General features: G+C 42.8%; 2 protein-coding genes across 2 annotated transcripts; both read left to right on the top strand.

Annotated features, from left to right (window-relative positions):
* Positions 1 to 429: 429 nt before the first annotated feature.
* selenok (selenoprotein K) lies at positions 430 to 7,113 on the top strand. The gene is made up of 5 exons (XM_046336718.1): positions 430 to 550; positions 1,054 to 1,144; positions 1,283 to 1,363; positions 3,548 to 3,643; positions 6,816 to 7,113. Exons 1-5 carry the CDS (start codon positions 532 to 534, stop codon positions 6,817 to 6,819), a joined length of 291 nt encoding a protein of 96 aa, XP_046192674.1. The 5' UTR covers positions 430 to 531; the 3' UTR covers positions 6,820 to 7,113.
* Positions 7,114 to 15,118: 8,005 nt separating this feature from the next.
* LOC124017506 (low affinity immunoglobulin gamma Fc region receptor II-a-like) lies at positions 15,119 to 24,736 on the top strand. The gene is made up of 9 exons (XM_046332721.1): positions 15,119 to 15,202; positions 19,337 to 19,381; positions 20,449 to 20,724; positions 21,344 to 21,586; positions 21,725 to 21,982; positions 22,287 to 22,544; positions 22,682 to 22,801; positions 23,332 to 23,373; positions 23,928 to 24,736. Exons 1-9 carry the CDS (start codon positions 15,178 to 15,180, stop codon positions 23,945 to 23,947), a joined length of 1,287 nt encoding a protein of 428 aa, XP_046188677.1. The 5' UTR covers positions 15,119 to 15,177; the 3' UTR covers positions 23,948 to 24,736.
* Positions 24,737 to 24,975: the final 239 nt, after the last annotated feature.

Genomic DNA, 24,975 nt, shown 5'->3' with positions numbered 1-24,975 from the left:
ACTGCCATCTGGTGGGCATAGATTGCTTTCAATAAATGAATACGATACTTCACGTATGGGAACGTGAGAAACATCCAACCCTTTTCAAATTACAACACGAAAGCCTTTGCTGACGTTGTTTTAAACAGCCTAACATCTACAACCTTTTGTACAAATGCAAATGTATCACCTGTAAGTAGGTGACTTGTAGCTCGTTGTGTAACAACGCAGTATTCATTTGGCAAAGACAATGCCAGTGTCTGCTAGCTAGCTGCTCAAAGGTGAATTTACAGACGGTGCTGCAAAGTGAGAAAGCAACTTCAAACGTGAGTGATAGAAGGTATCATAGTCTGACACAAAATATACACCGCAGAAGAGACATTTAGGACAAACTGAATTCACCCTAAATAGTGGAAGGAGAATAGGCATGCCTAATCAGGCAGCCTCAATTTACAGCTGGGCGGGGCCCTGGGGAGGGTTCATTTTACGTAGTGACGTATACACCGGATGCGGAAATTTAGCATCGAACAACAGTAGTTGGGAGCTGCAAAAATGGTGTACGTGGCGAATGGTTAGTGGTTTATTAATATTGTTGCGATGTATGTGTTTATTGTTTCATTAAAGTCGCTAATTAACATACACATCGAGGTAATTCGTCTCTGCGAGCTCACTATGTCTGCACCTTTCGCTGGAAATGCGAAATGATGCTAAGTAGCTAACATTAACTACGACAACAAACATCTACGATAGACCGCAGCTAAATATGGCAGGTTGAAAGTTATTTGAGTCTGTTTTAGCTCTTTAGCTATGGGCTGTAGAGTGGACATTGGATCATTCTATTGAGCCTGGCTATATAGCTAGCTAGTTAGGCTTCTTCTGTGTGTGTCTCTCCAGTCTCCACTATTGATTTGTAGGCATGTAATGTTAATGAAATAGATAAAGCCTCTGTGTTGTTTAATGCTGGGCCTGAAATTAGCACCTGCCAATGCTAGTCACACTGGCTGATGGACCAAGAGGCTAGTTCCAGGTGTTATAGTTTGGATCATCACTAACAAGTGTTCCCTCTCTTATCAGGTCAGGTCCTGGACAACAGAAGCCAGTCTCCATGGCGAATGTCGTTCCTCACTGATCTCTTCTGGGGTGCTGTGGAGTTCATTGGCTTGTTGTAAGTCAGCAGTCAACACAGAGGCCTCTGTGCATTTGCATGGCACTAGCATTGCATGTTGCTGTGAAGATTATCATTAGAAAGTAAATTATAGGCCTTGTACACAGAGATAATCATCTGCTTTGATTTTTTTCCCAGTTTCCAATCCTTGGTCCAGCCAGATCTGACAAAGAGGGGTAACTCTGGCTCGTCCTCTGCAGGCTACAGTGATGGCAGAGGGTAAGTCCCTAGGGTCCAAACAGATAGGTAGTCTACTTTCCCCTCATGTCAGGCTGACGTGGCAATCTCAAAACACTCCTAGTGCAAGACTAGGGCTTTGTAATTGTTAAGATGAATGACTTTAGATATAATTAGTGGCAATATGTAACTTTTTGGGCGACCTGACCAAATCTACATAGACATGTAGGTTATAGATATATCATTCTATTTAAAAGCGTCAAAGAAGCAGTAGATATTTTCTGTGTGTGCTATTTCTATGCTTCCCGTTCGTGAGTTTTTGGGGTGTTTTTTTGTATTTTACTTTCCGTTTTGTTTTGTACACCATCTTCAAAAAGCTGAAACAACAATATATTTGGTAATGGAAAATATACAGTACCAATCAAAAGTTTGGGCACACGTACTCATTCAAGGGTTTCTTTATTTTGTTACTATTTTCTACGTTGTAGAATAATAGTGAAGACATCAAAACTATGAAATAACACATATGGAATCATGTAGTAACCAAAGGGGTGTTAAACAAATCAAAATATATTTGATATTCTTCAAAGTAGCCACCCTTTGCCTTGATGGCAGCTTTGCACACTCTTGGCATTCTCTCAACCAGCATCATGAGGAATGCTTTTCCAACGGGTCTTGAAGGAGTTCATTCCCACATGCTGAGCACTTGTTGGCTGCTTTTCTTTCACTTTGCAGTCCAACTCATCCCAAAACATCTCAATTGGGTTGAGGTTGGGTGATTGTGGATGCCAGGTCATCTTATGCAGCACTCCATCACTCTCCTACTTGGTCAAAGAACACTTACATAGACTGGAGGTGTGTTGGGTCATTGTCCTGTTGAAAAACAAATGATAGTCCCACTAAGCGCAATCCATAAGGGATGGGCGTATCACTGCAGAATGCTGTGGTAGCCATGCTGGTTAATTGTGCCTTGAATTCTAAATAAATCAGTGTCTCCAGAAAAGCACCGCATACCATCACACCTCCATGCTTAACGGTGGGAACCACTCATGTGGAGATCATGCGTTCACCAACTCTGCGTCTCACAAAGACACAGCGGTTGGAAACAAAAATCTCACATTTGGACTCATCAGACTAAAGGATAGATTTACACCGGTCTAATGTCCATTGTTCGTGTTTCTTAGCCAAAGCAAGTCTCTTCTTATTATTGGTGTCCTTTAGTAGGGGTTTCTTTACAGCAATTCCACCATGAAGGCCTGATTCATGGTGGAATCTCAACTGAACAGTTTATGTTGATGTGTCTGTTACTTGAACTCTGTAAATAATTTATTTGGGCTGTAATTTCTGAGGCTGGTAACTCTGTTGCAGGGGATAAGTTCATTAGAGGTCACTTCTGGGTCTTCCTTTCCTGTGGCGGTCCTAATGAGAGTCAGTTTCATCATAGCGCTTGATGGTTTTTGCGACTGCACTTGGAGAAACATTCAAAGTTAATGACATTTTCCGGACTGACTGACCATTAAAGTAATGATGGACTGTCATTTCTCTTTTCTTATTTGAGCTGTTCTTGTCATAATATGGACTTGGTCTTTTACCAAATAGGGCTATCTTCTGTATACCACCCCTACCTTGTCACAACACAACTGATTGGCTCAAATGCATTAGGAAGGAAACAAATCCCCCAAATTAACTTTTAACAAGGCACACCTGTTAATTGAAATGCATTCCAGGTGACTACCTCATGAAGCTGGTTGAGGGAATGCCAAGAGAGTGCAAAGCTGTCGTCAGGGCAAAGGGTGGCTACTTTGAAAAATCTCATATGTAATATCATTTTTGATTTGTTTTACGCTTTTATTTTTGGTTACTACATGATTCCAAATCTATTATTTCATAGTTTGTCTTCACTATTCTACAATGTAGAAATGAGTCAAAATAAAGAAAGACCCTTGAAGGAGTAGGTGTCAATTTGACTGGTACTGTACTTCAAAGCTGTTTATATGGTACAGTGATTCTCTACACTATAGTAGCTTATTTGGTCACTATAGTAGCAGAAATTAGACACACTGTTAAGAGTTCTAGCAACCAGGAAATGGTGGAGCAGTTTCTCTGTAGTGCAACTTTAAGATTGCCATGTTGATGCAGAGTAAGGGTTGACTGATTTCATTTTGACAGTGGACAAGTGTTTCCGGTGTTCTAACATTCCCATGGCTGTCTTCTCTCTTCCACCAGCCCCCCTGGACCCCCTGGTGGCCGGAGGCGGATGGGGAGGATAAACCACGGTGGGGGGCCCAGCGCCCCTCCCATGGGGGGAGGAGGATGAGGAAGGTGAGGGAGATATGGTGATACCGGCCACAGTTATCATGAAGGTGTCCGCATGCTTCCCAGTCGGAAGAGTTTGTGCATTTGGAAAGTTTTCAGACCCCTTGACTTTTTCTACGTTTTGTTACGTTACAGCCTTATTCTAAAATGGATTAAATATAAAATGTTCCTCCTCGATCTAAACACGATACACCCTTAATGACAAGGCGCAAACGGGTTTAGACATTTTTGAAAATCATACCTTTACATAAGTTCAGGCCCTTTGCTATGAGACTCAAAATTGGGCTCAGGTGCATCCTGTTTCCATTGATTATCCTTGAGGTGTTTCTACATCTTGATTGGAGTCCACCGGTGGTAAATTCAATTGATTGGACATATATTTGGAAAGGCACACACCTGTCTATATATGCTCCCACAGTTGACAGTGCATGTCATAGCAAAAACCAAGTCATGAGGTCGAAGGAATTGTCTGTAGAGCTCTGAGACAGGATTGTGTCGAGGCAAAGATTTGGGGAAGGGTACCAAAACATTTCTGCAGCGTTAAAGGTCCACAAGAACATTTGCCTCCATTCTTAAATTGAAGGTCTTTGAAACCACCTAGACTCTTCCTAGAGCTGTCTGCCCGGCCAAACTGAACAATCAGGGGAGAAAGGCCTTGGTCAGGGAAGTGACCAAGAACCCGATGGACACTATGACAGCGCACCGGAGTTTCTCTGTGGAGATGGGAGAACCTTCCAGAAGGACAACCATCTCTGCAGCACTCTACAAATCTGAACTTTATGGCAAAGTGACCAGACGGAAGCCACTCCTCAGTTAAAGGCACATGACAGCCCACTTTGAATTTGCCAAAAGGAACCTAAAGACGCAGACTTTGAGAAACAAGATTCTCTGGTCTGATGAAAACAAGACTGAACTCCAAGTGTCACGTCTGAAGGAAACCTGACACTATCCCTACGGTGAAGTATGCTGGTGGCAGCATCTTGCTGTGGGGATGGTTTTCAGTGGCAATGACAGGGAGACTAGTCAGGATCAAGTGAAAGATGAATGGGGAAAGTACAGAGAAATCCTTGATGATAACCTGCTCCAGAGCACTCAGGACCTCAGACTGGAGCTAAGGTTCACCTTCTGACACGAAAACGACTCTAAGCACACAGCCAAGACCACACAGGAGTGACTTCGGGACAAATCTCTGAATGTCATTGAGTGGCCAAGCCAGAGCCCGGACTTGAATCTGATCGAACATCTCTGGAGAGACATTAAAATATATGTGCAGCGACACTCCCCATCCAACTCAGAGCTTGAGAGGATCTGCAGAGAAGAATGGGAGAAACTCCCCAAATACAGTTGTGCCAAGCTTGTAGTCATACCCAAGAAGAAACGAGGCTGTAATCGCTGCCAAAGGTGCTTGAACAAAGTAGTGAGTAATGGGTCTGAATATTTATGTAAATGTGATATTTCTGGTATAGTTTTTTTTATATAAACCTGCAAAAATGTATAACCTGTTTTTGCTTTATCATTATGAGGTATTGTGTTGATTGATTGAGGAACAAAAACAGTTTAATTCATTTTAGAATAAGGCTGTAATGTAACAAAATGTGGGAAACGTTTAGGGGTCTGAATACTTTCCGAATGCACTGTATATTATGATGCCATTTTGTGACGTTTTTGTTCATTTGGGACTCCGGTAAGGGTTTCTTCTGCTGTTCGGGGACACATTTTTCAACATGTCTGAGGCATGAGGACTGCAGATGTGGCCAGGGCAATAAATTGCAATGTCCGTACTGTGAGACGCCTAAAATGGCGCTACAGAGAGACAGGACGGACAGCTGATCATCCTAGCAGTGGCAGACCACAGATAACAACACCTGCACAGGATCGGTACATCTGAACATCACACCTGCGGGACAGGTACAGGATGGCAACAACAACTGCCCCAGTTAAACCAGGAACGTACAATCCCTCCATCAGTGCTCGGACTGTCCGCAATAGGCCGAGAGAGGCTGGACTGAGGGCTTGTAGTCCTGTTGTAAGGCAGGTCTTCACCAGACATGCAATCTCCATAGACAAACATTGGCAGTAGAATTGGCTTACTGATAATAGGCTACGTTGTTGCCGGTGATGTCTGGTGAGGACCTGCCTTACAACGGGCCTACAAGCGCTCAGTCCAGTCTGAGCACTGATGGAGGGATTGTGCATTCCTGGTGTAACTCGGCAGTTGTTGCCATCCTGTACCTGTCCCGCAGGTGTGATTTTCGGATGTACCGATCCTGTGCAGGTGTTACACGTGGTGTTACACATGGTCTGCCACTGCGAGGATGGTCAGATGTCCGTCCCGTCTCCCTGTAGTGTTGTCTTAGGTGTCTCACAGTACGGACATTGCAATTTATTGCCTTGGCCACATCTGCAGTCCTCATGCCTCCTTGCAGCATGCCTAAGGCATGTTCACGCATATGAGCAGGGCCCCCGGGCATCTTTCTATTGGTGTTTTTCAGAGTCAGTAGAAAGGCCTCTTTTTAGTGTCCTAAGTTTTCATAACTGTGACCTTAATTGCCTACTCTCTGTAAGCTGTTAGTGTCTTAACGACTTTTCCACAAGTGCATGTTCATTAATTGTTTATTGTTCATTGAACATGCATGGCAAAGAGTGTTTAAACCCTTTACAATAAAGGGTTTGAATGATCTGTGAAGTTAATTCGTAAAAAATATATATATATATATATATTTGAAAGACAGGGTCCTGGGTTTTATAAGGCATCTTAGATGAATTCTGACTGTTTTCAGTAAGCGTCTCAAAATGGACAAACAGTACAATCACCGCTTTTCTATTTTTCAAGAGAATATCTTTTTAAGCCATAAGACTCCTGAACCGCTAATCAAAGGGCTACCCAGACCCCTGTTTTACACTGCTGCTACTCTCTGTGTATTATCTATTCATAGTCACTTTAACTCTACATGTACACTACTGATTTAAAAGTTTGGGGTCACTTACAAATGTTCTTTTGGTTTTTGAGAGAAAAGCACATTTGTTTTGTCCATTTTAAAATGGCATCAAATTGAGCAGAAATACAGTGTACATTGTTAATGTTGTAAATAACTATTGTAGCTGGTAATATATTACTGCGACTGCGGTAGTGTAGAACATAACTACATTGTTTCGTCTTCTCTGTTCCTCTCCATAGGTAAACGCCTACACATTTTTGTGTAGGCGTGGGCTGTGGCACACCGGCTGCAGACATGTAGCCTAATTTAGGCTGCAATGACGTGCATGTGTGCCAGCCCCCCATCCTCTACAGCTGCCTCTGCTCACCAGACTCCTGACGCTCCTCTGGGAATTCCTACACGTAGGGTCCAGGGCGGCCGATACGGCAGCTTCCTGTTTCTGACCCCTCTTCTTGTCCCCTTGTGAATCATATCACATCCCTCTCCGAAGCTGTAATATTTTTTGTATCCCACTGTTAAATAAAGTCCTGTGCTGTACACCTGTCCTTTTTTTTAAAAAGAATGTTCAGAGCAATGATATGTTGAAATGTAATTTACTAGGGGCATGATAAATATAGGTTCACAGTTTCGCTTTCTTCACAAGTCCTTACCAGTACTCAGTCTCGGATCCGCTGCCTCGCGAACACACGTGACCACCCGCTTGACAACGTCATAGCTAATTACGCTATAGGAAAGGTACCACAGTTGATATCATTTTACCGAGTTAAATTTGCCTCGTATCTACAAAATGTATTGGCACCTTCGTATTCTCTGTAAAAAATAAAAGTGAAAACAGTAAAAATACTATTTTTTTTTCCAGAAGTAAACGTTACTTTTAATTTAAAATAAACATCCACACAAATACCAAAAATAGAAATTCGGAACAAAATTAGATCTTATCCATCACTACGTTAAACTGTCCAAAAGAGAGACATGCTGTACATGTCTTAAGAGAACTCAATATAAAGTAACAAGGGAGAGATGTTTGAAGCCTACGAAGGTCATCGCCCAGGTTAAGCATTTGCATTATCTTGTGTGTCTGGCAATGTCTTTCTCAATGAGTGTTATCTTTGCCAGAGCTCTACTGTCATCAAGGTAACTGGCTTCTCCCTCTGTACTGGTGGGGTTCTCTTCTGAGGTTCACCGGGCGGGCCCTCTCCCTGAGCATGTGCACCCCAAAGCGTTAGCACTCTGGTGGATCCACATGTCCTGGGTGGTGTCCAGGCAGGCCAGCGCCGAGCCCCCCCCACTCCACAAGACCAGGCAAGGGTTCATGTCCTGGAAAACACAAAGCAGCCATTAATCACTACTGCTTGCAGAGTGTGTGGCAGACTGAAACCATATTGTCTTTTATACTCCCTGTATAACAGACTGGGTATCAAAACCCTGATCTTCAACATGCCTCAAGACCGCGTTAGCCCACTGAGCTTAAGCCTGGTGTAAAAGGAGTACCAGCCAGTGTACCTTGGGTCGTGTGATAACATCCACATGCTCAACCACCCTCCATCTGCAAGGTGGTGATCTTGTTAAGGATGCAGTGCTGCAGGAACACCTGGACCCTGTAGAACAGCAGGGCACCCACTACCACCGGGATTGAGCTGTACATTTTCCTCTTGGTCTCGTTAGATGCTGGACACAAACAAATACACAGACTAAGACATCCCTCTTTCAAAATCTCCCAAATTTGTTTATCACTGCTTTTGAATTCACCCTTACTCTCCCTTCATAACATGATGAATATCATGACCAATAAGGTTTGTCTATTTCTATTTTTTTATTCAAACGTGTCAACCCTTATGTTTATGGCAGACTAAAACAAGCTATTATAGGACAGAGTTTCGAAGCAGTGTTTCCATACCATAGCAGTTGATTCTGTGCAGGATGGCTTTGTTCAAGCCAAGCGCTTTGGCCTCAAACTGGGTCAAGTAGGTTGTGTTTTTTAGGGATACATATTTTCCGGAAATTCTACCACGTTTCAATACCGGGAACAATTCATATTTATCCCGAGACTCCTGGGAAATACCACAAAAATCAGAAGTGCCCATTTAAAGGGTTTAAAACCAAGATATGGTCACTGCCAGGGTTCTCCCAAAATAAGCAGTGGTGTAAAGTACTTATGTAAAATTAAAGTGATGCTTATGTAGTTTGTTTTTGCAGGTATCTGTACTTTACTATTTATATTTTTGACAACTTTTACTTCACTACATTCTTAAAGAAAATAATGTACTTTTTACTCCATGCAGTTTCCCTGACACCCAAAGTACTCTTTACATTTTGAATGCTTAGCAGGACAGGAAAATGGTCCATTTCACACACTTATCAAGAGAATATCCCTGGTCATCTCTACTGCCTCTGATCTGGCAAACTCACTAAACTCAAATGCTTAGTTTGTAAATTATGTCCCTGGCTATCTGTAAATGTAAAAAAAAACACATTGTGCTGTCTGGTTTGATTCATATAAGGAATGTGAAATTATTTATACTTTAACTTTTGATATTTTAGCAGTTACATTTCATTTTGATTCTTCAAATCAAAATCAAATCAAATTTTATTAGTCACATGTACCAAATACAACCTTACAGTGAAATGCTTACTTACAAGCCCCTAACAAGCAATGTAGTTTAAAAAAATACAAATAAGAATAAGAAATAAAAATAAGTAATTAAAAAGAAACAGTAAAATAACAATAGTGAGACTATATAATGTAATGTAATGTAATATGTAAGTCGCTCTGGATAAGGGGGTCTGCTATAGAGTCAATGTGCAGGCAGGGACATCGGTTAGTCGAGGTAACATGTACATGTAGGGTATTATTATTATTGAAGTGACTATGCATAGATAATAACAGAGAGTAGCAGTGGTGTAAAAGAGGGGGGAGCAATGCAAATAGTCTTTGTAGCCATTTGATTAGATGTTCAGGAGTCGTATGGCCTTGGGGTAGAAGATGTTTAGAAGCCTCTTGGACCTAGACTTGGTACTCTGGTACCGCTAACCGTGAGATAGTAGAGAGTACAGTCTATGACTGGGGTGGCTCGAGTCGACAATTTTTTGGGGCCTTCCTCTGACACTGCCTGGTATAGAGGTCCTGGATGGCAGGAAGCTTAGCCCCAGTGATGTACTGGGCTGTTTACACTACCCTCTGTAGTGCCTTGTGGTCGGAGGCCGAGCAGTTGCAGTACCAGGCAGTGATGCAACCAGTCAGGATGCTCTCGATGGTGCAGCTGTAGAACCTTTTGAGGATCTGAAGACCCATTCCAAATATTTTCAGTCTCCTGAGGGGGAATAGGTTTTGTTGTGCCCTCTTCACGACTGTCTTGTTGTGCAAACAAACCATGTTAGTTTGTTGGTGATGTGGACACCAAGGAACTTGAAGCTCTCAACCTGCTCCACTACAGTTTAGTCCCAGGGTCCATAACTTAGTGATGAGCTTTGAGGGCACTATGGTGTTGAACGCTGAGCTGTAGTCAATGAATAGCATTCTCACATAGAGGTTCCTTTTGTCCAGGTGGGAAAGGGCAGTGCAATAGAGATTGCATCGTCTGTGGATCTGTTAGTGCAGTATGCAAATTGGAGTAAGTATATTTAAAAACAAATACTTTAAAGACTTTTACTCAAGTAGTGTTTGACTGGGTGACTTTCACTTTTACTTGAATCATTGTCTATTAAGGTATCTTTACTTTTACTCAAGTATGTAATTGGGTACTTCCTCCACCACTGAAAATAAGACTGTCGCTGCGCCACGATGTGAAGATTTCACAGCAAACGAAACTGATATTTAGTAATGATTGAGTAACTTTGATCGCCAAATCTGATGAGGTGAATTGCGAAACAGGCCGTTCATAAATTCCAAGCATTATCATGTGCATCAATTAATTCAGCGCATTTCAGCAGTAGGCTTAGGCTATCGAACAGAGTTTACCCCGAGCAGGCTATAGCGTTGTCGAATCATGTAACGGCAGTCAAAACAAACGTCAAATGACCAAAAGTTGCTAAACTTGCTAGATAAACCAACAACGATTGACAGAATCTCTCATATTTTACGTTAAGTTGATGATTATACAGATTGTGCACCCCCCTCCCAAAAATGCACCCCCCCCCAATGTAAAACATTTTTTTCACATGAACCGCTTCTTGTACAATAAAATAGTTGTAACACCCTTCCCTCCTCATATAATTAACCTCAAATAATGTTTACAACCACAAATAAGAATAGCCGTAGCTGTGTTCATAAACATGGATACCGACTTTGTCACTTCAGCATGCTCTTGCTTGGGATGTGTCCGGCAGGCATTAGCAGTAGGGACTCTCAAATCAGGATTTACCATCCTTTCTCCCCTCCCTCTGGGATGGTTGCACGTCGGGGAGAATGTTGGACTACCTACTGGTAGCTAACATTTTTGGTCCGTCTCGTTTGATCCTAATCTTATTTCAAATGCTCACACAGATGTTTTTCCATTCTGTCGAAGAAATAGTGGCTTATTACCGCCGCGGTATTGTAAACACATAGTGGCCGGTGAGTGTGCTTGTTTGAAGAATGTCGGCCAAAATCCATATTTGTGCTTCTTCATAAGAGCTTGGACAGCACAACTGGAAACCCCTGTCTGCCTTGACATTTCTACCTGGGAGGGACCTTGCTGATGCAGTATAACTACCTTGTGTAACATGGTTTCTCTACCCTTAACCTTGTTCTGAACACCTGCAAAGCAAAGGTCATGTGGTTTGGTAAGAAGAATGCCCCTCCTCCCACAGGTGTTATTACTACCTCTGAGGGTTTAGAGCTTGAATTAGTCACCTCATACAAGTATCAGGGAGTATGGCTAGACGGTGTACTGTCCTTCTCTCAGCACATATCAAAGATGCAGGCTAAAGTTAAATATAGACTTGGTTTCCTCTATCGTAATCGCTCCTCTTTCACCCCAGCTGCCAAACTAACCCTGATTCAGATGACCATCCTACCAATACTAGATTACGGAAACATAATTTATAGATCGGCAGGTAAGGAAGCTCTCGAGCGGGTAGATGTTCTTTCTTCTTACCATTCGGCCTTCAGATTTGCCACCAATGCACCTTATAGGACACATCACTGCACTCTATACTCCTCTGTAAACTGGTTATCTCTGTATACCCGTCGCAAGACCCACTGGTTGATGCTTATTTAGAAAACCCTCTTATGCTTCACTCCCCCCTTATCTGAGATATCTACTGCATCCCTCATCCTCCACATACAACACCTGTTCTGCCAGTCACATTCTGTTAAAGGTCCCCAATGCACACCCATCCCTGGTCGCTCCACTTTTCAGTTCGCTGCAGCTAGCGATTGGAACGAGCTGCAACAAACACTCAAACTGGACAGTGTTATCTCTTCATTCAAAGACTCAATCATGGACACTCTTACTGACAGGTGTGGCTGTTTCGCGTGATGTATTGTTGTCTCTACCTTCTTGCCCTTTGTGCTGTTGTCTGTGCCCAATAATGTATGTACCATGTTTTGTGCTGCTACCATGTTGTGCTCATGCCATGTTGTGTTGTCATATGTGTTGCTGCCTTGTGTTGTTGTCTTAGGTCTCTCTTTATGTAGTGTTGTCTCTCTTGTTGTGATGTGTGTGATGTGTGTTTATCAAACAAAACAAACATTTATTGTGGAACTAGGATTCCTGCGAGTGCATTCTGATAAAGATCATCAAAGGTAAGTGAATATTTATAACGCTATTTCTGACTTTTACTGACTCCACAACATGGCGGGTATCTGTATGCCTTGTTTTTGAGTCTGAGCGCTGTACTTAGATTATTGCATGGTTTGCTTTTTCCGTAAAGATTTTTTGAATCTGACACAGCGGTTGCATTAAGGAGAAGTATATCTATAATTCTCTGCATAACACTTGTATCTTTTATCAAAGTTTATGATGAGTATTTCTGTAAATTGATGTAGCTCTCTGCAAATTCGCCGGATGTTTTCGAGGCACAACATTACTGAACATAACGCGCCAATGTAAACTGAGATTTTTGGATATAAATATGAACTTTATCGAACAAAACATACATTGTGTAACATGAAGTCCTATGAGTGCCATCTAATGAAGATCATCAAAGGTTAGTGATTAATTTTATCTCTATTTCTGCTTGTGACTCATCTCTTTGGCTGGAAAATGGCTGTATGTGATTTTGTGACTAGGCTCTGACCTAACATATGGTGAGCTTTCGCTGTGAAGCCTTTTTGAAATCGGACACTATGAGTAGATTAACAAGAAGGGAAGCTTTAATTTGGTGTATTATACTTGTGAATGTATGAAAGTTAAATATTTCAAAAAAATATTTTAGTATTTCGCGTCTGAACAAAACTGTCTGTGAGTAAACCTTGGCAGGCAAAACCTTTGAGGCTTAGTTTTATTTTCTTGCCTAGAAGGGGGAGACCAGAATCTACCTTTTCAGTGGATGTTGTCGAGGGGATTCAGAGGATGTTTTCAGCGGATGTTGTCGAGTTCCGCTAGCGAAACCCCTAGCCCTAACAAGTTTTAAATGCTAATCAAATACAAATAAAATTGACATTCAATGCATTAAATGTATTTAAAATTGTTCCAATTTAGATCATTTTAAATATACTTAAAATATGTTAATAAAGTATGATGTAAGTATATGTAAATATTATTTTTTTCTCGCTTGGGTAGGTCTCCCTTCTGACAGAAACATTATATGTGTGTGTGATAATGTTAGTCTAGTGCAGGGTTGTGGGCTCATTATAACTACAGTATATACTGTACTTGTAGTGTTGCACGGTATACAGATACCACTCACCTGCTTCTCTCAGCATCCCATACCAGCCCCACTAACCTGCTTCTCTCAGCATCCCATACCAGCCCCACTAACCTGCTTCTCTCAGCATCCCATACCAGCCCCACTAACCTGCTTCTCTCAGCATCCCATACCAGCCCCACTAACCTGCTTCTCTCAGCATCCCATACCAGCCCCACTAACCTGCTTCTCTCAGCATCCCATACCAGCCCCACTAACCTGCTTCTCTCAGCATCCCATACCAGCCCCACTAACCTGCTTCTCTCAGCATCCCATACCAGCCCCACTAACCTGCTTCTCTCAGCATCCCATACCAGCCCCACTAACCTGCTTCTCTCAGCATCCCATACCAGCCCCACTAACCTGCTTCTCTCAGCATCCCATACCAGCCCCACTAACCTGCTTCTCTCAGCATCCCATACCAGCCCCACTAACCTGCTTCTCTCCGTCCGCTCTTCACGCACGTCCATTTCTCCGTCAGTTAAAAAATATATATAATTTAGCCGTTTAGGCCGAGCGGAGATGCAGATCCTGATGAGTCTTCTATTGTTAGATTTGTACATTTGTTACAGCTCGCAAAGCGAGCAATGTTGATACATTGTACAATTTCATCGCCTGTTATAACCAAGAGCACATACCAGGCTGAGTAGACTGCATGACAGTGCAAGTTCACTGTCATGCAGACTCTGAATGTCAGAGAGTGAAAATGGAGCACCGCTTCGCAACAGGCATGCTTGCAGATTTACAGCAAAGGAAATGGCTTGTCTCTAGCCTAAATGGAGATGCCTTTCTTTCTATCGGGATTCGCTCACATTTTGTATACTTTATAAGGTTATAAAATTGCAAACAGATAGGCCTATATGGGATAAAAAAAGATCGAAACTGCTCCTTATAAATGATATTGTGTAGACATACAGTAAGACTTATTTCTCTTGAAGCAACCAAACATATGATAAATGGGATAACTTATTTCTCTATTGATTGGATTTTATTGAGGTTTGTTGTTTCTTGTGGTCTGTTTATGTCTCAGAAGAGCAGATCCTTAATAATGCTCACCTCATAGAAACAAATTATTAGTCGATTACACTAGTACTAATACTGATGTATAGTGCTAGGGATCCCAAGTGGCACAGCAGTCTAAGGCATCTGCATCTCAGGGCAAGAGGCAGTACCTTGTTCAAATCCAGGCTGCATCACATCTGTGATTTGGAGTCCCATAGGTGTTTAATTGGCCCCGGGTTGTACATTGTAAATAAGAATTTGTTCTTAACTGACTTGCCTAGTTAAATAAAGTTTTTTTTTTTTAAACGTGCTGACACACACTCCGCAGTAGTTGGGAAAGGTATCACACATACTGACTCAGGGTAGCAGGGGAACGGGTAGGAGTACCAGACAATGATAATGATGTTTCTAATAACTCTATAATGAATTGCTGTGCTGTAAACATATGCTTGAAAAATAATACAAGTACAAATAAAACAGGATATAACCAGTATCCCCACAAGGAAAGATGACAATGGTGATGATGAAGATGATAGTAGTTCAGCTAACTCTGTCTCAGAGAGGGGTGAGGTGACAGAGGATGTGGTTAACATCAGCTGAAAAACAGTAGGCCAGGTAGTGCGTGTGTGTGTGTGTGTCTCTCTCTTTCCATCTCTCTTGCACCTATTCTCATCTCAAAGTCTTGGTCTGAGTAGACAGGAAGTGGAGTTGACGGGCACAGGCTATAATTGACAATATAGTTTAGAGAGCGTTAGTGATCGACATGTCAAAATGGAACGCACCTATCTTCTAACCTGTGAGTCCCTTTATTGTTTGATATCTACTGCACAGTGCCCTCCTTAATTTTGGCTCTTTTCTGAAATTATACAATGATTATGAGGTTAGAGTGCAAACTGTCGGCTTTAATTTGAGGGTATTTTCATCCATATTGGTTACAGCATTTAGAAATGACAGCAGGTTTTGTATGTAGTCCCCCTATTTTTTTGGAGGGGGGTAGATCAGCTTTAGGAGTGTGGTGGAATGCTGCATCAGATCACCCGACCTCAACCCAATTGAGATGGTTTGGGATGAGTTGGACCGCAGAGTGAAGGAAAAGCAGCCAACAAGTGCTCAAAATATCTGGTAACTCCTTCAAGACTGTTGGAAAAGCATTCCTCATGAAGCTGGTTGAGAGAATTCCAAGAGTGTGCAAAGCTGTCATCAAGGCAAAAGGGTGGCTACTTTGAAGAATCTCAAATATAAAATATATTTTGATTTGTTTACTACATGATTCCATATGTGTTATTTCACACAATGTAGAAAATAGTCAAAATAAAGTAAAACCCTTGAATGAGTAGTTGTGTCCAAACTTTTGACTGGTACTATATATATATTTTTAAAATATTTTATTATGTATTTTTCTTTACGATTTCCCCCTAACCCTACCTCCTCTAATTGGAGTAAACTAATGGACAACAATACTTAGGCTTCTACTTCCAGCTTATACATACTATATACATTTTACGGACATGGTACACAGACAGGGGAAATTGTATATTAGTTGTATATCTATTTTTAAAGTGCTAAACTTTGCACTACTTTAATACACATGCACTGAGTGTACAAAACATTAAGAACACCTGCTCTTTCCATGACATTGACTGGCCAGGTGGCTGAATCCAGCTGACGGGCATGATCCCTTATTGATGTCACCTGTTAAATCCACTTAAATCAGTGTAGATGAAGGGGAGGAGACAGGTTATTAAAGAAGGTTTTTATGACAATTGAGACATTTTTAAAAATATTTTTAAATACAAACATACAGTCAATAATACAGTAGAAAAAGTATATATACAGTGTTTGCAAATAAGGGAGGTAAGGCAATAAATAGGCCATGGTGGAGAAGTAATTACAATATAGCAATAAGATAAATAAATAAAAACAGTATGGGGATGAGGTAGTTGGATGGGCTATTTACAGATGGCTATGTGCAGGTGCAGTGATATGTGAGCTGCTCTGACAGCTGGTGCTTAAAGCTAGTGAGGGAGATATGAGTCTCCAGCTTCAGAGAATTTTGCAGTTCGTTCCCGTCATTGGCAGCAGAGAACTGGAAGGAAAGACAACCAAAGGAGGAATTGGCTTTGGGGATGACCAGTGAGATATACCTGCTGCAGCGACATGGATTGTATATGTGTACCATTCAGAGAGGAAATAGGCAAGATTAAAGATTTAAGGTCCTTTGAACGGGGTATGGTCGTAGGTGCCAGGCGCACCGATTTGTGTCAAGAACTGCAATGCTGCTGTGTTTTTCACGCTCAACAGTTTGCCCTGTGTATCAAGAATGGTCCACCACCCAAAGGACATCCAGCCAACTTAACACAACTATGGGAAGCAATTGGAGTTAACATGGGCCAGTTCAATATTAGGAAGGTATTCTTAATGTTTGGTATACTCAGTGAATACAGTGTAAGTGAATTTGTCCTAATACTTTTGGTCCCCTAAAATGTAAAACAAGAAGTGCTGTAATTCCTAAATGGTTTGCCTGATATGGATGAAAATACCCTGAAATTAAAGCTGAAAGTCTGCACTTTAACCTCATAGTCATTGTATTATTTAATTGTATTATTTCACAATAATTCCAGGGGGCACAGCATATGGTTTAATATCCAGTGCTTGATTTTAGCAGGTGCTCACCGGAACTGAGTACTGGCACCTCAAATGTTTTACTGCTTGAGTTCCTGCAGATTTAAAGATGTCACGCTCATCATAATGATTGGACCAAGATGCAGTGTGGTATGTTTCCATCCTTTATTTTGGAAATTAAAACTTCAAAGAACCAAACAACAAAACGAACAAATGAAACGTGAAGCTAGACTAACGCTCACAGGCAATAATAGACAAGATCCCACCAAGCACAAATGGAAAATGGCTACCTACATATGATCCCCAATCAGAGACAATGATAAACAGCTGCCTCTGATTGGGAACCATACCAGGCCAACATAGATATGCAATTCCCCTAGATAACCCACCCTTAATCACACCCCAACCTAAGCAACATAGAGAATAAACAGCTCTCTATGGTCAGGGCGTGACAGAACCCCCCCCCCCCCCCCCCCCCCCCCCCCCCACACACAGAGGTGCGGACTCCGACCGCAAAAAAATGACTCAATAGGGGAGGGTCCATCTACTGACGGGTGAGCATCTACTGTCGGGGGGCGGCTCTGGTGCGGGGCGAAGTACCCACTCCGCTCGTGGATATGCCATCGGAGGAACCTGTGGACCATGGATCGTCGCCGGGGACTCCGGACCGTCGCCAGGGGTTCCGGACTGCGGAACGTCGCCGGAAGCTAAATGGGAACTGGGAACTGTCGCCGGAAGAACTGGACCATAGGTCGTCGCCGGGGACTCCGGACCGTAGGTCGTGAACTTCGGAGTCGCCGTTGATCCTCCTTCGCTGTCTTCGCTGCCTCCGTCTTATCTCCTGCCATAATTTCTTCCCACATCCATGATGTCCTCCACTCCTTTTTCTCCCAGGCCCAGGATATCCGCTCCTCCCACATTTGCCAGGTGGAAGTGGACATCCAGCCAGAACGGGTTGTGCCAGCTCTGCGCTGCGAGACAGTCAGTGCGCCTCCACGGCCCAGTGTATCCGGTGCCTCGGCCAAGGAAGAAGCCTCCTGTATGTCTCCCCAGCCTGGTGAGTCCTGTGCCTGCTCCCAAAGCTAGGCCTCCTGTGTACCTCTCCACTCCAGAGATGGCTTCCAGAGACGGCCTCCAGCCCGGGGCCTCCAGAGACGGCTTCCAGCCGACCCAGACTGTCCCCTATGGGTTCAGGTTTGTGGCCGGAGTCCGCACCTTTGGGGGGGGGGGAAATACTAAATCATAGAATGCCCACCCCAAATCACACCCCGACCAAACCAAATAGAGACAGTAAAAGGGTCTCTAAGGTCAGGGCGTGATTTGGAATGGGCCTTCTATGATTTTGTATTTCTATGTTTTGGCCGGGTATGGTTATCAATTAGGGACAGCTGTCAATCGTTGTCTCTGATTGGGAACCATACTTAGGTAGGCCTTTTCCCCTCCTTTCTTTGTGGGGAGTTGACTTTGTTTATGGCACATAGCCTTTAGCTTCATGGTTTGTTTTGTACTGTTTATTGTTTTGTTCAGCGTCTTTTCTAATAAAAAAGAATGTACGTTCACCACGATGCACCTTGGTCCTCTTCATTCAACGGACGTGACAATAAACAGCTCTCTATGGTCAGGGTGTGACAATAGAATATTTGCTCAAAAGTACTGTGCAGTTCCTGCACCTATAAACAGTACCGGCACAAAAAATGACTACCGGCACCTATTTTAGTTCAAGTCAAGCACTGTTAATATCTATATGGTTTAATATCTGCATGGTTTAGTATCTGTATGGTTGAATGCAGTATCTGTATGTTGAATAGCCAGCAGCATACCACCCTGCATACCACTGCTGGCTTGTTTCTCAAGCTAAGCAGGTTGGGAGATGGGAGACCAGATGCTGCTGGAAGTGGTGTTGGAGGGCCAGTAGGAGGCACTCTTCCCTCTAGTCTAAAAAGAATATCCAAATGGCCCAGGGCAGTGATTGGGGACACTGCCCTGTGTAGGGTGCTGTCTTTTGGATGGGACGTTAAACGGGTGTCCTGACTCTCTGAGGTCATTAAAGATCCCATGGTAAGAGTAGGGGTGTTAACCCTGGTGTCCTGGCTAAATTCTCAATCTGGCCCTCAAACCATCATGGTCACCTAATAATCCCCAGTTTACAATTGGCTCATTCATCCCCTGTAACTATTCTCCAGGTTGTTTCTGCAAATGAGAATGTGTTCTCAGTCAACTTACCTGGTAAAATAACGGATAAATAAATAAAAGTATCTGTATGGTTGAATATGAGTATGTGTGATAGTTCTCTGTCTGTGTGTTTCAGTGCTGTTGACTACACTGGTATACTCTAGCCTCGGTCACAGGGGAGGTGAGTACATTTCTGTTTATTCATCACAATTGCTCTATATTCACCTCCCTTTTCTCTCTCTCTCTTCCTTCTCATTTTATTGCCTCCATCTTAAAGCCGATGTATGCTTGATCCGAAAATGTGGTCCGAGGATTCGTATGGAGTGTGTGACGCAATTGCTGAACCTCCAGACGCATGCTGAGGCCAAATTGAGCTCCGTACCACATCGCTGTGCGCCTCTCCAATGTGGAGGGATCCATATAGGTCCACATTGACATGATTGCTTGACAGTTGGTGGGGGCGGGAGATCCAGTATAAACACAAACTCACCTCCTTGACAAACTTCCTTCACGATGACTCTGCGCTGCTCGGCGACGCTCAATAAGTATGAAAGTCCTGACGTCTGCCGAGGCTCCATCGCAGTCAATGCTGTACGGCCACTTCAGACGTCGGATTGACCATGCAGAGCCTTTTATTAAATTCACATGTTGTGTTTGATCATGTTAGTACAGGCCCCAAATGTATCAAGTGTTTCAGAGTAGAAGTGATGATCTACATTCAGCCCCCCCCCCCACCTGTCCATGTAATCTTATTCATTATGAACTAAAATACAAAACTGGTCTCAGGTCAGCACACGTACATGCTTGATATGACTTTTGTACCAGTTGTGGTCTTTTGTGTTTTCCTGGCTTGTGGTTTGGAGGCCTGGGGGTTTCTGAGACCCTGCTGCTTCTATAGCAAGTGTATCCCAAATGTACACAGTGCACTACTTTGGACCAGAGCCCTATGTGCCTTGGTCAAAGTAGTGCACACAAAGGGAACAGGGTGCCATTTGGAACGCAAGTCATAGAAACTCTGTTTGGTCTCACTTCTCATGAAGCAATGGCCACTGCAGAAGACCACAGAGCAATGATTAGGGCCTACAGACAGATATCCGTTCAATTTGAGTCTGTCTCTCTGAGCTGTGAGGTTTAGGGGAGTTCTACTGGATGGAAACTGTAGATACACATTAAAAAACACATTCGGAATTGTAATCTTATGTACGATGTGTATGTCTGTCTGCCCTTCTCTCTCTCTCTCTCGCTCAGGTCGGTCTCCTTCAGCCTCTCTGAGCATCAGTCCCGACAGATCTCAGTTCCTTGAATATATGTCTTTTTCTCTGAGCTGTGAGGTTCAGGGGAGTTCTACTGGATGGAGACTGAAGAGATACACAGCGACTGTGAAACCGTCAGAGTCTGGAGTCGACTGGGGGTTCAATCAATCCAACTACGTCATCAAGACAGCTAAAACATCAGACAGTGGAATGTACTGGTGTGAGTCTGGGTCTGGAGAACACAGCAATGCTGTCAACATCACAGTACACGGTACGTCCAGATAGATACACAATAAACTAGAACCTACATATTCAACTGGCGGACTGCGGAATGGATCTTTAAAACAGAAACAGAAAATCTCTGCCCCATGCAAAATGTGGAGAAACTGCCCGTTTTCTCTCTGCCAACAAGAGGGGTATGAACAGTTTGAGGTCGCATGGGTTGCGAGGTGGAGGTTTGTTACAATGCCAATATCCATCTGGACCTTTGCTGGACATTATCCATCTGGACCTTTGCTGGACATTATCCATCTGGACCTTTGCTGGACATTATCCATCTGGACCTTTTCCACCTAGGAAATGGTGGGACCTTCACAAATAGTACCTGAGTACCCCTCGACTAGAACCTTCAAACTCAACACTGGACCTCAAAGCCAGTTCCACTGTATTTTTTCATTTCCCCCCCTCTGATCAGGGACTGATTTAGACCTGGGACACCAGGTGTGTGCAATTAATTACCAGGTAGATCTGAAAACCAGCAGGCTCCGGACCTCGTAGGGTAAGAGTTGAATAGCCCTGGACTAGAAGCTATCACGATACCATTGTCTGTAAATTATGTTACGATATTATTTTATTCGGATTATCTGATGTTATAATTGTCCTGCGTACAGGTGCCGCTGTGATCTTGGAGAGCCCCGCCCTTCCTGTGACTGAGGATGATTCTGTGACTCTGCGCTGCAAATATCAGGCAACTCCCGCTGAACTCACAACTGATTTCTACAAAGATGGATCCCTCATCGGGACTGAGACGACAGGAGAGATGACCATCCCTGCAGTATCCAAGTCAGATGAAGGGCTCTACAAGTGTAACAACTCTGAAGGAGAATCACCAGCGAGCTGGATGACTGTGAAAGGTGAGTAAAATAAAATCACATGCAGAATTATAATATATATTTTTTAAATCGTATATTTCTTTTTTTGGTTTAGTTCATATAAATGTGAAGCCATTCTGTATGTGCAATGTGTCCTGTCTTTCTCTCCCTCTCTCTCAGGTTGGTCTTCAGCCTCCCTGAGTATCAGTCCCGACAGATCTCAGTTCCTTGAATACAAGTCTGTCTCTCTGAGCTGTGAGGTTCAGGCGAGCACTGCTGGATGGAGATTGAAGAGGTACACAGTGACTGGAGTCGACTGGGGGTTCAATCACGGTTCCAACTACGTCATCAAGACAGCCAAAACATCAGACAGTGGAGTGTACTGGTGTGAGTCTCGGTCTGGACAATGCAGCAATGCTGTCAACTTCACAGTACATGGTACGCTCACAGACAATATTTACATGAGTGTTTATTGCCTTTGCAGTACCTACATTAGCGTATTATTTTAGGTCAAATAGCTCATCCAGTTATTTATCAATCCATTCCTGGGGGACCCACAGGGTGTGCACATTTTTGTTCCAGCCCAACACTAAAGAACTGATACAACCAATCTAGAGCTTGGTGCTTGCTTAATTAGTTAAATCGGTGTGTTTTGCAGGACTAGAGAAGAAAATAAAATGCACACCCTAGGGGTTCCCCAGCAATGGATTGATAAACACTGACTAACCTTTCATTCGTACAGGTGGTGCTGTGATCCTGGAGAGCCCCGCCCTTCCTGTAACTGAAGGAGATTCAATTACTCTGCGCTGCAGACATGAAGACAAGAGAACGAAGGACACGTCCTCAAACCTCACAGCTGATTTCTTCAAAGATGGATCCCTCATCAGGACTGAGACGACAGGAGAGATGACCATCCCTGCAGTATCCAAGTCAAATGAAGGGCTCTACAAGTGTAACAACTCTGAAGGAGAATCACCAGAGAGCTGGATGACTGTGACAGGTGTGTGTGTGTGTGTGTGTGTGTGTGTGTGTGTGTGTGTGTGTGTGCGTGCGTGCGTGCGTGCGTGCGTGCGTGCGTGCGTGCGTGCGCACATGCATGCATAGAAGTATTTTTAAATTGTGTCATTCTCTTTCTAGGCCCAGGGCCTGTGTGGTCCATCTCTCTGCCCAGGCTGCTGTGTAGTCTACTGGTGGTGTCTCCCTACCTGCTGGTGACCATCGTACTGCTGGTGAAATTCCGTAGGCGCCGTGCTCAAGGTGAGGACCCTCAACCATTATATGGTGTATACATTTACAATTTGTAACAGCCTTCTATTGTGATTCATGAGTGTTGACAACTGTTGCTTGCATTGAACTGTGCTTTAAAGTGTTAATAACTAGCTGATTGAGTCATGTTGTAAAGTGTTGATATCTAGCTCTCTTTCAAACCTGTTGTAAAGTGTTGATAACTAGCTCTGATTGAACCATGTTGTAAAATGTTGATAACTAGCTCTGATTGAGTCATGTTGTAAAGTGTTAATAACTAGCTCTGATTGAGTCATGTTGTAAAGTGTTAATAACTAGCTCTGATTGAGTCATGTTGTAAAGTGTTAATAACTAGCTCTGATTGAGTCATGTTGTAAAGTGTTAATAACTAGCTCTGATTGAGTCATGTTGTAAAGTGTTGATATCTAGCTCTCTTTCAAGCCTGTTGTAAAGTGTTGATAACTAGCTCTGATTGAACCATGTTGTAAAATGTTGATAACTAGCTCTGAGCCATGTTGTAAAGTGTTGATAACTATGTTTAGGGGAAACCAGGGAACCCAGGAAGACACACCAAGACCAACCAGGTGACAGTCTCTACCTTTCAATAATAAAAACTAATTTAGCACAGGTATTCTGAACCGAATGTGGAACTGGTTTAATGTGGCTGAGGCCAACACCACTCAGGTGAGTTTCTCTACCCTACACCATTACTGAACATAGGTAACACTGAATGCAGGTTAGTCCAATCAGCCGCTCTTTCAACTCCTGCTATTTAGGCCTAGGGCTTGGGACTGTGTGTGCTGCACACTAGCTGTTGCATATATAGAGTTGACTATGCAATAAGGCCCGAGGAGGTTCTGGACAGCCCTTAGCCGTAGCCTTATTGCTATTATAAACTGGTTACCAACGTAATTACAGTAGTTAAAATAAACGTTTTGTCATACCCGTGGTATATGGCCTGACATACCGCAGCTGTCAGACAATCAGCATTCAGGGCTCGAACCACCCATTTTAGAATAGTTATTTATGTACTGTATATGAAAGTATACACCGCCGAGTGTGGTGTTTGAGTAAATGTGATTTGAGTATTTTATTCAATCTAATGTCACAGACATGTCCCCTTCTGTTTGTTGAGCAGGTCAGCATGTTGAAGAGTGAGCTCACCGGATCACCATAACAATGGAACGCACAGACTTCTAATCCGGAACTGTGAAACACTGTTATTTCTTAGCTTTTAGCTTTGCATGCTGGTACAATAGTGCCAATTTATAAATGTGATTTGTGAACTATATCCTTTTTTTTGTTTACTATATCTTTAAGAAATGTATGCAAAATCATTTCTATGTTTTAATGTTTTAATCCATGTTTTATGGGGAATTAGTAGATTTTTATCTGGATTCATCTGTATCATTTTCTTGGTGCACTTAGTGTTAATTCAGGTGCTATGATATTATAATCAATCAATTGTAAATGTCCTCATTTTTCATCGCTATACACACAACACAGATTTAGTGTACACTACTTTGATGTAGACATATTATTAACGTTCTGGTACAATGTTTATTTACATGTGTCTAGAGTAGAAAACAAAACAAGTCAAGATATCTTTGCTGTTAAGCAATAACTAATGACGCATTTCCTCAGCAAACCAATGTTTTGTACATTTTCTTTCATTTTGGTTACATATGGCATACAAATGTAATGCACCTGGGGAATCCGAATGTCTTTGGAACATCATGCGAGGTTCATCCTCTCTGAGCATGAGTTAAAGGGGAGAGGTGAATGCAGTTTTTATTCCTCCATCACTCTTGCCCTTGGCATGTAATGCCCGCCTCTCTGTGAAGGTGCAAACACCTACAGTACATGATGCACACTGCAGGGAGAAAGTTAACAGAACGGACTGATGAGGCAGGAGGCGGTAGTTATCACATGGAGTATCCTTCTGCTGGAGAAAAGTTATGTCATGTTTTGTCTTAGATTGTCTTGTCATTATGCTTTCCCTTCTGTTCGTTTCCCCCTGCTGGTCTTATTAGGTTCGTTCCCTTTTTCTATCCCTCTCTCTCCCCCTCCCTCTCTCTCCTCTCTCTATCGTTCCGTTCCTGCTCCCAGCTGTTCCTATTCCCCTAATCATCATTTAGTCTTCCCACACCTGTTCCTTATCTTTTCCCCTGATTAGAGTCCCTATT

Source organism: Oncorhynchus gorbuscha, linkage group LG03 (genome assembly GCF_021184085.1).
Source record: "Oncorhynchus gorbuscha isolate QuinsamMale2020 ecotype Even-year linkage group LG03, OgorEven_v1.0, whole genome shotgun sequence".
In the NCBI taxonomy this organism is placed as follows: Eukaryota; Metazoa; Chordata; class Actinopteri; order Salmoniformes; family Salmonidae; genus Oncorhynchus; species Oncorhynchus gorbuscha.
This window is presented reverse-complemented; position numbering and strand designations above follow the sequence as displayed.